General features: G+C 47.5%; 1 protein-coding gene across 1 annotated transcript in view; it reads left to right on the plus strand.

Annotated features, from left to right (window-relative positions):
* The window catches only part of PRADC1 (protease associated domain containing 1), a 56,548-nt gene extending 48,153 nt beyond the window's left edge, over window positions 1–8,395 (plus strand). The window contains exon 5 of the mRNA XM_030190954.1: window positions 7,752–8,395. Within this exon, the coding sequence (XP_030046814.1) occupies window positions 7,752–7,872 (121 nt within the window). The 3' untranslated portion in view covers window positions 7,873–8,395. The remainder of the gene's footprint in view (window positions 1–7,751) is intronic.
* The last annotated feature ends 4,384 nt before the right edge of the window (window positions 8,396–12,779 follow it).

The raw sequence follows: 12,779 nt of genomic DNA on the forward strand, positions 1-12,779 counted from the left end.
CCAGAGGACGTCTCTCCCTCAGCCCCTGTTGGCTCCGCCATTATGCTGGGGACGAAGCGCCCGCCTAGAACCTTCCACGTGCATGATGCCATGCACACCTTAATTTCGGCTCAGTGAGATGTCCCGGAAGCGAGCCTCAAAGTGGCTAGTGCTATGTCCCGCCTCTATCCTTTGCCTGAAAGTGAACGGGAGGCCTTTCTTTGGCCTACCGTGGATTCTTTAATCACTGCGGTGACTAAGAAAACGGCGTTGCCGGTGGAAGGTGGCACGGCCCTAAAGGACGCCCAAGACAGAAGATCGGAGGCGGCCTTAAGGTCGTCCTTCGAGGTGGCTGCCTTAGGTTTGCAGGCCTCAGTTTGCGGCTCCTACGTGGCCAGGGCGTGCCTGACGATTGTGCAGCGGGCTTCCCCCTCGGATCCTTCCTTGAGGGCTGATTGGCCGGCCCTGGAATCGGGCTTGGCTTATTTGGCAGACTTACTGTATGATGTCTTGAGAGCCTCGGCTAAAGGTATGGCTCAGACAGTCTCTGCGCGGCGGTGGCTTTGGCTGAAACATTGGTCTGCGGACCACGCCTCTAAGTCCCGCCTGGCTAAGTTGCCTTTTAAAGGCAAGCTGCTCTTTGGGGTCGAGCTGGACAAAATTGTGACCGATCTCGGCACGTCTAAGGGCAAGAGGTTACCAGAGGTCAGGGCTCGGGCCAGTGCTCGCCCCGGTATCTCCAGAGGACGGTTTCAGGAAGCCCGTCGGTACCGCCCGGGCAAGTCGGGCTCCTCTGCCCCCTCTTCTTTCAAGAGGAACTTCTCCCCCAAGCAGCATTCCTTTCGCAGAGACCGCCGTCCCGGAGGTGCGCCCTCTGGTCCTCCCCCAGGGTCTCGTACCCAATGACGGGGTCCTGGTCCATGGCCCAGTGCAGATTGGAGGACGCCTGTCCTCGTTTCTGGGCGAGTGGACCAGGGTAACTTCAGATGCTTGGGTGCTGGAAGTCATCAGAGACGGCTACAAGCTAGAGTTCTGCCGACCCTTAAGAGACGGGTTTGTACTCTCTCCCTGCAAGTCTCCGGTCAAAGCTGTGGCAGTGCAGCAGACCTTGGACAATCTGATCCGCCTGGGTGCGGTCGTTCCGGTGCCAGAAAATCAGCTTGGCAAGGGACGTTACTCCATTTACTTTGTGGTACCAAAGAAAGGAGGTTCTGTACGGCCTATCCTCGACCTCAAAGGGGTCAATCGGGCCTTGAAAGTTTGGCACTTTTGCATGGAGACTCTCCGCTCTGTTATAGCGGCAGTGAAGGCAGGGGAGTTCCTGGCATCCCTGGACATCAAGGAAGCGTACTTGCATATTCCCATCTGGCCTCCTCATCAACGCTTTCTGCGTTTTGCAGTCCTGGGCCGACACTTCCAGTTCAGAGCCCTCCCGTTCGGGTTGGCTACTGCTCCGCGGACCTTCTCCAAAGTAATGGTGGTCATCGCGGCCTTCCTGCGAAAGGAAGGAGTACAAGTCCATCCTTATCTGGACGACTGGTTGATCCGAGCCCCCTCTTATGCAGAGTGCGGCAAAGCTGTGGACCGGGTGATTGCTCTTTTGAGCTCCCTGGGGTGGATCATCAACTGGGAGAAAAGCCAGCTGCGCCCGACTCAGTCCCTGGAGTATCTGGGAGTTCGATTCGACACCCAAGTCGGCAGAGTGTTCCTGCCGGACAATCAGATTGTCAAACTTCAGGCTCAGGTGGACCAGTTCCTAGTAGCCTCTCCGCTTCGGGCTTGGGACTATGTGCAGCTGTTGGGCTCTATGACGGCCACGATGGAAGTAGTGCCCAGGGCCAGGGCTCATATGAGACCACTACAACACTCTCTGCTGCAGCGCTGGACTCCGGTGTCGGAGGATTATGCTGTACGCCTTCCCTTGGACCCAGCAGTGCGCAAGGCGCTGAGCTGGTGGCTGAAGACAGACAAGTTGTCTGCAGGGATGCCTCTTGTAACCCCGGAGTGGATTGTCATCACGACGGACGCCTCTTTGACGGGCTGGGGAGCCCACTGCTTGGGAAGGACAGCGCAGGGGCTCTGGTCTCCTGCAGAGGCAAAGTGGTCTATCAACCTCCTGGAACTCAGAGCCATTCGGTTGGCGCTTTTGGAGTTCCTCCCGGTACTGGCGTTGAAGCCAGTACGGGTCCTGTCGGACAATGCCACGGCTGTGGCCTATGTCAACCGCCAGGGAGGTACCAAGAGCGCCCCTCTAGCCAAGGAAACCATGAATCTATGCCAGTGGGTGGAAGCGAACCTGGAACAGCTGTCAGCGGCCCACATTGCTGGAGTCATGAATGTCAAGGCGGACTTTCTTAGTCGCCATACCTTGGATCCCGGAGAGTGGCAGTTATCGGCTCAGGCGTTCTTGGACATCACGAAGCGCTGGGGCCAGCCGAGCCTAGATCTGATGGCGTCATTGGCCAATTGCCAAGTGCCGCGCTTTTTCAGCAGAGGATGGGACCCTCGATCTCTGGGAGTAGATGCTCTTCTCCAACAGTGGCCGACACAGGAGCTTCTCTATGTGTTCCTGCCCTGGCCCATGTTGGGCAGGGTACTAGATTGGGTGGCAAAGCATCCGGGCCGAATAATCCTGGTGGGTCCGGACTGGCCCAGACGTCCCTGGTATGCGGACTTGATCAGACTCTCAGTGGACGACCCTCTGCGGCTGCCAGTGGAGCAGGGCCTGTTGCATCAGGGTCCCGAGGTGATGGAGGATCCCTCCCCCTTTGGTCTTACGGCCTGGCTATTGAGCGGCAGCGTCTGAGGAAGAAGGGCTTCTCAGATAAGGTCATCGCCACTATGCTGAGAGCGGGAAGCGCTCTACTTCTACTGTTTACGCCAGGGTTTGGCGTACCTTTGCAGCGTGGTGTGAAGCAGGCTCACTTTCTCCCTTCACTGCTCCAATTTCTTCAGTGCTGGCGTTCCTGCAAGAAGGTCTGGAGAAAGGCCTGTCACTCAGTTCCCTTAAAGTCCAGGTAGCGGCTCTGGCTTGCTTCAGGGGCCGCCTGAAGGGTGCTTCCCTGGCTTCGCAGCCAGATGTGGTACGTTTTCTCAAGGGAGTTAATCACCTGCGCCCTCCTCTGCACTCAGTGGTGCCTGCGTGGAATCTCAGCCTGGTGCTAAGAGCCTTGCAGAAGCCGCCTTTTGAACCCTTGTCGAGGGCATCTCTGAAAGACCTGACGTTGAAAGCAGTCTTTTTGGTGGCTATCACTTCAGCCAGAAGAGTTTCCGAGCTCCAGGCGCTCTCATGTCGAGAGCCTTTTCTGCAGTTCACTGAGGCAGGAGTGACTATTCGCACAGTGCCTTCCTTCCTTCCTGCCCAAGATTGTTTCTCGCTTCCATGTGAATCAGCAGCTCTGTCTCCCTTCCTTTCGTAGGGAGGACTACCCAGAGGAATACTCTGCTCTCAAATTTCTGGATGTGAGACGAGTCATCATCAGATACTTGGAAGTGACCAATGATTTCCGGAAATCGGATCATCTGTTTGTCCTGTTTGCAGGTCCTCGTAAGGGTCTGCAGGCTGCTAAGCCTACAGTGGCAAGATGGGTCAAGGAGGCCATTGCAGCGGCTTATGTGGCCGCGGGGAAGGTGCCGCCTATTCAGCTGAAGGCCCACTCCACTAGAGCTCAGGCGGCCTCGATGGCAGAGGCCGGGTCCGTCTCCTTGGAAGAGATATGCAAGGCGGCAACTTGGGCATCGGCCCATACCTTCTCCAGGCATTACCGCTTGACTGTGGCTGCTCGGGCGGAGGCCCGGTTTGGAGCTTCAGTGTTGCGGTCAGGGATTTCAATGTCCCGCCCTGGGTGAGTACTGCTTCGGTACATCCCACCAGTCTATGGATTGATCAGTATGATGATATGGAAGGTAAAATTATGTATCATACCTGATAATTTTCTTTCCATTAATCATAGCTGATCAATCCATAGCCCCTCCCAGATATCTGTACTGTTTATATTCTGGTTGCATTTCAGGTTCAAGTTTAGTCTTCAGTTCCTGTTCAGGAGGACTTCGTGTTCAAGTTTTTTCAATTGGATTCTTCAAGAGTTGAGACGAGTTTGTGTTAGTGAGCTGCTGCATTCCTCTCCCCTCCGTTTTCGGGGCTGGATTGAGACATAAATTCTGCCGGCGCTCCCTCCCGCTTCGTGCGGCTGTAGGGCAGCTTTGCACCCCTCCCGCTTCGGCGGTGTTAGGGTCAGTCAGCTCCTCCCGCGGTTGCGGTTGCAGGATAAGCCAGATCCCCCCGCATCGGCGGGGTGGTGTCCCTCCCCCGCTCCGCGGGGATGAGCTGGACGGATTCCCCTCCCCCACTTGTGTGGGGATGAGCTGGGTTAATTCCCCTCCCCCGTTTCGGCGGTGGTGAGCTGGGCAGAGTGTCCCTTTGTGGGTGTAATTCTCTAAGTGCTGAGTCCTGCGGATGGAGCTTGGATATCGACATACTGAGGAGTTTCCGGCAGCACATGACCAAATATAGGGAGGCAAAAGGATTGCTCTCTATCTCCACCTGCTGGTAGATGGACACAACCCACCAGTCTGTGGATTGATCAGCTATGATTAATGGAAAGAAAATTATCAGGTATGATACATAATTTTACCATCTTTAACATTACCTCTTTTTATTATTTTTTTAAATCTTTGGTTGACGTCACCATTTGCATGTTTGTAACAGATGATGACCAGGTTGCTCCTGTTTTATATTTATACTAGTAAAAAAGGCCCGTTTCTGACACAAATGAAACGGGCGCTAGCAAGGTTTTCCTCGGAGTGTGTATGTTTGGGAGAGTGTATGTGAGAGTGACTGTGTGAGAGACAGAGTGAAAGTGTGAGTGTGTGTGTATGAGAGAGAGAGAGAGTGAGTCTGGGTGTGAGGGTGTTTGTGAGAGAGCGTGTGTGTGAGAATGAGAGTGTGTGCAAGTGTGTATGTGAGACACAGTGTGAGAGAGAGTGTGCGTGTGTGGGCGAGAGAGAGAGTGTGTGTGAGACACAGATTCTCTGTGAGAGTGAGTGTATGAGACCAAGCGAGTGTGTGAGTGACTGTGTGGCACATAGAGAGTGATTGTGATACAGTGTGAGACAGAGTGTGTGAGAGTGAGAGTCAGAAAGACATTGTATATGAGAGAGAGAGTGTGAGCCGTGCCCTCCCAATCCATGGCCATCTGTCCCCTGCCCCCTCCATTCATCCTTTTCCAGCAATTCCCCTCTCTCCCTGAGCCCTGCCCTCCCAATCCATGGCCATCCATGTTTCTCTGTCACCTGCCCCCTCCATTCATCCCTATCCAGCATTTCCCCTCTCTGCCTGAGGCCTGCCCTGCAATCCATATCCATCCATGCCCATCTGTCCTCTCCATTCATCCCTATCCAGCAATTCCCCTCTCCCTGAGTCCTGCCCTTCCAATCCATGCTCCTCTGTCACCTGGCCCCTCCATTTTTCCCTATCCAGCATTTCCCCTCTCTGCCTGAGGCCTGCCCTGCAATCCATATCCATCCATGCCCATCTGTCCCCTCCATTCATCCCTATCCAGCAATTCCCCTGTCCCTGAGTCCTGCCCTTCCAATCCATGGCCATCCATGCTCCTCTGTCACCTGGCCCCTCCATTTTTCCCTATCCAGCATTTCCCCTCTCTGCCTGAGGCCTGCCCTCTCAATCCATGGGCATCCATGCTCCTCTGTCCCCTGCCCCCTCCATTCTTCCTTTTGCTGCAATTCCCCTCTCTTCCTTCCATGACCCCCCCTCGCATCCATGCTCCTCTCTCTCCCATGTCCCAGCCTGGCCCGCCCTCTTGTTCCCCCCCCCCCCCCTTCGCATCCATGCTGTTGTTTTTCTCCTACCCTCCTGCTCCCAGTGTTCAACTTTGCTGCTCACCCTCTTCTATCCCTCCAACATCCCTTTTTTTTTTTTTTTTTAATTTACCTCCGTGGTGGCGGTTCCGGCAGCGCAGCGTCAGGGAAGGGGGCGGCGTTTCCGACGTCTAGCCTTCCCTTCGCTGTGTTCCGCCTTCTTCTGACGTCATCATTGACGTCAGAAGAAGGCGGAACACAGGGAAGGCAAGGCTACAGACGTCGGGAGCGCCGCCTCCTTCCGTGACGCTGCGCTGCCGGAACCGCCACCACGGAGGTAAATCTAATATACTGAAACGCACCGTGCGTGGGTGCGATCAGTTTGTTTGTTTGTTTTTTCTGCCCTCGCGATCCGTTTATTTTTCCCCGCCCTCGACGTCATGATGTTTGACGCGAGGGCGGGGCAGCGAGTCTTGGTCAGTGGCTTCACCACCACGAACTTACGAACCGTCTGGGAGTCTGAGTGACTTCAGAACGTTGTCCTCAGAACGTTGAGGGTGCCTTTTATTATATTAGATATATATATATATATATATATATATATATATATATATATATATATATATATATATATATACACACACACACACACACACACTTGTTATCACTGAAAGATCTACACATTTTATGTACTAATTTTTTTTACTTCAATTATTCATTCATTTTTTTAAGACACATAAAAGTAGTCTATGCGTATATATAATTTTTATTTACAAGTTTAATTTTAGTCTTTTCGCTTATAATTGTACTATTTAGTATTATCTTGTTCTATCTCATATACGTTATATATTTTTTTATAGTGTATATCACCCCATGTATATGTTGTGTATTGTTTGTAGGGACTCCTGAGGCAGGCCTGAGTGTCCGAAACACGACTCGTGTCGAGTCCAGATCGTTTCAAATAAACCTTTGCTGTGAACTTTCTAGAGTCCAGTAGAAGTTTTTTTTTTTTTTTTGAGCATCATCTTTTTGTCTCCTTTGCTGTGACTTTGCTTTTTGAAAATTTTATAGTCATTCATTGCAACATTTGAAAGTTTGCACGTAGTTTATACTTGCTCTAAGGCTATTTTAAATGGCCTCATTTGCTACTTAGGCTAATATTTTATAAAGAAAAGTGACTACTTAAGGTACTATCCCTCGGATCCTATATAGCATGCCTAGAGATCCACGCTGAAATCCAAGTGTATTGGCTTAACAAGCTAACCAATGTTGATATGGCTCTTAAGTAATAATGAGCACTAATTGACAATTAGAATTTATGCGCGCAACTCACTAAGCACATTCTGTAATGCTGTGTGCCTAACTTCTAATGTGCGCAGGCAAAAGGGGGGCATGGTTATGGGTAGGAAAATGGGTGTTTCATGGGTGTTCCAAAATTTACACTCGTAATTATAGAATATGGCCCAGTGTGCCTAAATCTGTGCTGGGATTTACACCATGTTTTCATTGGTATAAATGAAGGTGCATAGTTGTAGGTGCTGAGATATAACTAAGCACATTCTATATACCGCTTTGCATTGATTTCTGCGCTGATTTTTTTACACCTATATGTAGTTACAGTAGGTTTCTGGTGGCTCACACTTTTCCACTACAAGTGTACCAGTTTAGAGTGGAATATGGACCTGGGTCCCCTTCTCTACAGTGCACTGCACTGACTACTAGGCTACTCCAGGGACCAGCTTGCTGCTCAATAGGACTGGCCATAACATTTAACAGAGAATGGAGTTTGGGGGGGGGAAAGCACATTTCTCTCTAATCCAGCCTTTGCCTGGGTTGTATATACCTAAATCCAAGCTTAGGTCCCTAGATATGTAGTAAGTATTTTGATAAGCAATTTTATGAAAGGTCTTTGAGCTATAATGCCACACAAAAATAATTGTTTTTTTGCTTTCTAGATATATGATCCGTCGCTCTCTTGAGCAGCATGGTCTTCCATGGGCTGTGATCTCTATCCCTGTGAATGTTACCAGTGTGCCAATGTATGAAACGATGCAGCCTCCATGGACCTTTTGGTAACCAAGCACCATGAGTAGGGGAGGTGTTTTCACGGATTTCTGATGGAAACTTTTTGTACCTTCTGGAAAGGTCCCAAACTTCTGAGAAGCATTTTGTAAAGACTTTTATAACTTTCAGCACTTGTTGGCTGACCCACCAGGGCTCACATTTTGCTTAAGTATTGTGCCCAAGTGTCTGAATTGTCATAAAATTCCGAGCACATATTATGTAGGTATCTGGTTTCTTAACATCTTGGTGGAAATCCTCTATCTTCATCAAGTTCTCAGCCATGATTCATGAAACATTCTACCAAGGTGTGGGATTCAAAAGCTATTGAGACAGTTGTACTAGTATTAAAATAGATAGTATTGTACTTTAAGTTCTTGTGTGGGTTTTTGTTTTTGCCTTGATTGCTAACTATTGATGAAGTGTAATTAGTATTGTAAAGCTCATGCTGCCTTGTTAAGGGTTGTACTGCTTTTGTTCTAGTCTTTGTTCCAAGTTATAAAACAAGAAGTCTCTAGAAATAAAATAAGAACTTTCAGATTTTTTCTAATTAATTTATGGTAGAAATAAAAACTTTATCTAAAAAAAAAAAAGGGGGGGGTGAAATTATTTTTGTTACATTTGTACCCCACATTTTCCCACCTACTTACAGGCTCAATGTGGCTTACATAGTACCGTAAAGGCATTCGCCAAGTTCGGTTGAGAAACAAATACAAGGTTATGTTGTGGTCGAATGAGGAGGGAGGAAGTGAAGGTTGTATATTTTATTTTTATTTATTTTTGTTACATTTGTACCCCGCGCTTTCCAACTCATGGCAGGCTCAATGCGGCAGGCAATGGAGGGTTAAGTGACTTGCCCAGAGTCACAAGGAGCTGCCTGTGCCGGGAATCGAACTCAGTTCCCCAGGACCAAAGTCCACCACCCTAACCACTAGGCCACTCCTCCACTCTATTGTCCAGTACGATCATTGGTATTGCTGTGTTGCCTGGTGTGGGGGTTTACGTTGGATTGGTGGGGTAAGCCTTTTTTAAGAGGTTGGTTTTTAGTGATTTCCTGAAATTTAGGTGGTTATGGATTGTTTTCATAGTTTTGGGGAGTGCGTTCCATAATTGTGCACTTATGTAGGAGAAGTTAGATGCATAATGCATTATGGCATTGTACAAATCTAAAGTACTTGACAGCGACAGGAAAGGAAATACAAGAACATACCAGGCTTGCTCCTTAAGTTAACAGGCAGTAGTTTTTCGTTTAAGGTGGAAATGTTAGCTATTCAAAATACCAGCTTCTGAATTTGACTTACTTCTTTCTTGGTTTTTATTGTTTGAGTTTATTTTTTACATTTGTATCCCACATTTTCCCGCATGGCAGTAGGCTCAATGTGGCTTACAGGTTCCAGAGAGGAGAGTACCAACTCTGGGAATATATACAGAGTGGAAAATAGAGTAACACTAGGTGCAAGGAAGCTGATAAGGTTCCGGAAGAGAGAATACAACTCTGGGACGAATATATAGTAGCATATAGAGAGAAGTAATCCCAATGAAGCTGAAGTCTCCAGGAATGGAACTACAGCTTCTAGTAAGCAATACAGAGTAGGATAAGGGTAGAAGTACACTTAATTATAACTGGAGTGGTAAAATTCGTACATAGGATTATGTGGAAGGGTTATTGTTCATTTCTTAGTTCGATAGATGTGATGTATTGTTAATGAATTAGTTCGGGTCTGCTGGGTAGGCTTTCTGGAAGAGGTGAGTCTTGAGGTCTTTTTGGAATTTTAGATGGGTGTTCACAGTTCTAATGTTTCTAGGTAATGTGTTCCAGAGCTGGGTGCATAGTAGATGATGGCAGAAAAAGACCTGCACGGTCCATCCAGTCTGCCCAACAAGATAACTCATATTTGCTGCTTTTTGTGTATACCCTACTTTGATTTGTACCTGTGCTCTTCAGGGCACAGACCGTATAAGTCTGCCCAGCACTATCCCCGCCTCCCAACCACCTGCCCTGGCACAGACCGTACAAGTCTGTCCAGCACTATCCCCGCCTCCCAACCACCAGTCCCACTGCCCACCACTGGCTCTGGCACAGACCGTACAAGTCTGTCCAGCCCTACCCTACCTTCCAACCACCAGCCCCGCCTCCCGATCCTGACTAAGCTCCTGAGGATCCATTCCTTCGGCACAGGATTTCTTTATGTTTATCCCACGCATGTTTGAATTCATGTGTGCAAATGTAGGAAAAGCTGGATGCATATGTTGATTTGTATTTTAGTCCTTTACAGTTTGGGTAATGGATGTTTAGAAACGTTCTTGATGATTCTAGTTGGCAAGTCGATAAGTTCTGTCATGTAGGTCGGGGCCAGACCATGGATTATTTGGTGGACCAGAGTGCAAATTTTGAAGGCTATTCGTTACTTGATTGGTAGCCAGTGCAGTATTTTGAATAGAGATTTAGCACTTTCAAATCCTGTCTTTCCGAAAATGAGTCTAGCTGCCTTGTTCTGCGCAGTCTGGAGTTTCCTTAAGATCTGTTCTTTGCATCCCGCATAAACGGGCGTTACAGTAGTTAACACGTACCATTGTTTGAATTATGTTATGGAAAGTTTCTGTAGGGAAGAATTGTTTGATCCGTTTGAGTTTGCACATTGCATGGACCATTTTCTGCATGGTGGCAGAGGCTTGGCTCTCCAGGGTTAGGTTGGTGTCAATAGTAATTCCAAGAATCTTCAGTTTGTCTGATATTGGGAGAGCATGTTCCAGGGTTTTTATGAAAGGAGGTTTGTTTTGTGGTGAGAAGAGAGAATAAGGCAGTGAGTTTTTTTTCCTGGTTGAGTTTGAATGCCAATGCCCAGGCATCCATTAAGCTTAAACTAGTATTTCTTGCAATAGTGATTTCTGTTGGATTAGTTGCATTTCTATACAGATTTTGAAAAAAAAAAAAAAATTAAAATTACAGTGCTGTGGTTGCTGACACCTAGACATACATTAAAGAAAGCTTGGGCCTAGCACAAGTATTTTGTCTTGTACATGATGGGAATGCAAAATTGAGTAGGAGCTGTGCTAAATGGTATGGAAGCTCAAAATGGATAAACTGCATGGCTCTTAAGTTTATCTGCCAAAATGTTTTACTGCACTTACACTGATGCACGTGCACTACAAGTAAGGGTGGCAGGGGATCCTGAAAGTGGGCAGCATCCTCTACTTGTGTGTTATAATAGGTGAGACAAAACTGTGTGAGCTTTTCAGAATAGCTGACCATGGGCTTTATATGATACAATCTTAACGCACCATCTTGCAAAAGATAGAGGCTAGCTGTTGCAGAGTATAATGTGACACTCATGCTATCAAAACTACTTATGATGTGTTTTAAATCTCAGAATCCCTGCTGTGGTAATTGTGGCCTAGTTCCTTGTATGTTGGTGAACTTCAGGCTTTCAAGTTCCTCTCCTGGACACATGCTCTTGAGGAAAACTGTAGAGATGATCACTTAAAGGCCATGGTTCAGCATATCACAGCTATTCAGCCTGTACACAGTGTTGTACGTTTCTTAAAAAGGTGGTAAACAAATCCTCATGCCTAATCTTCCATACTAACCACCTCTGCTAGGTGTACCTTATTCAACAACTACTGCTGTGGCTGTTAATACCAAATTACATAAACCTACACTAATTGGGAAAGCCCACATGAGGTAGGTGACCCCCACCCCACCTGCACAGTAGCTGTCTTTGACTGTGCTCATGTTCAAGTCATGAATCCTGCTCTACAGGTGGGAGCTAATGTTCTGAACAGCTTGGCAAAAACTTACCTTAAATGTATGTATTGCCTTCTCAAAGTTATATGCTCAAGGTGCCTATAGTAAGAATCAACAGGTGCTACCATGGTGCAAAAGGGCACATTTGGTGTTAGGTTTACATATTCAACATCTTAGACGGTAAAGCCAAGGATGGATTTGGGAAAAATCCACTGTTTTATTTCTAGGATAAACAGCATAAAATCTGTTTTGGGATCTTGCCAGGTACTTGTGACCTAGATTTGCCACAATTGGAAACAGGATACTGGGCTTGATGCACCTTTGTTCTATCCTAGTACAACAACACTTGACTTTAGTAAGAGAGTTAAGAGTAGACAGAGGAAAGCAAACAAAGAACCAGAGCCAAGGTTCAACCTCATTTGAAAAAAATCAAATGACCTAATCACAAAACAGAAAATACATCTTGCTGCCTTTATTGACAATGTTTTGGAATGTACATCTGCAAGAGCAAATTGCAGCTCAAGGATATTTGGTTGAAATATGTTTGAGTAAGGAGGTACTTGGCTTGAAGAAGTTGAGAAATGCTGTGCTAGGCCACTCCTCCACCAACAGAGCTATTTCCTATTCAATAAATTTAATCAACCAAGCTGTTTGCATCTCAGCCTCCTTGTCCCTGCTCTGGATTTTTTTCTATAACAGCATTCCTTTTCTTAGGATAGTCTTCCCACTATGACATGGTGGTACACAGTTGGCTCAATTACATGAGTATAGTATCACCATAAAACATCATCAAATGTAGTTTCTTGAAAAATAACATTTTTATTCAATCTGTTTTCTAGGTCAAAATGCCTTTACAGGCATCTCACCTTAAGAGGGCCTCGCTTACACCAGGGCTTCTCACCCTAGTCTTTGGGGCATACCAAGGCAGTCTGGTTGCCACAAAAGATAAATCTGCATACATGCACATCTCTCTCTGGAGTAAACTGAAGGTGTCCTGAAATCCTGAATTGCTTGGTGTGTCCCAAGGACTAGGCTGAAAGCTCCTGGCCTATACCAATGTTTTCAGACATGCTGCTGTATCCTGAGTTCAGAGGTGTGTCACAAAAACTGACAGCAAGCTGTAAACAACCACATGTGCCTGCAGGCTGGGGCTAGTGCAAAGTAGCATCACTCAATC

Source organism: Microcaecilia unicolor, chromosome 2 (assembly GCF_901765095.1).
Source record: "Microcaecilia unicolor chromosome 2, aMicUni1.1, whole genome shotgun sequence".
Taxonomy (NCBI): Eukaryota; Metazoa; Chordata; class Amphibia; order Gymnophiona; family Siphonopidae; genus Microcaecilia; species Microcaecilia unicolor.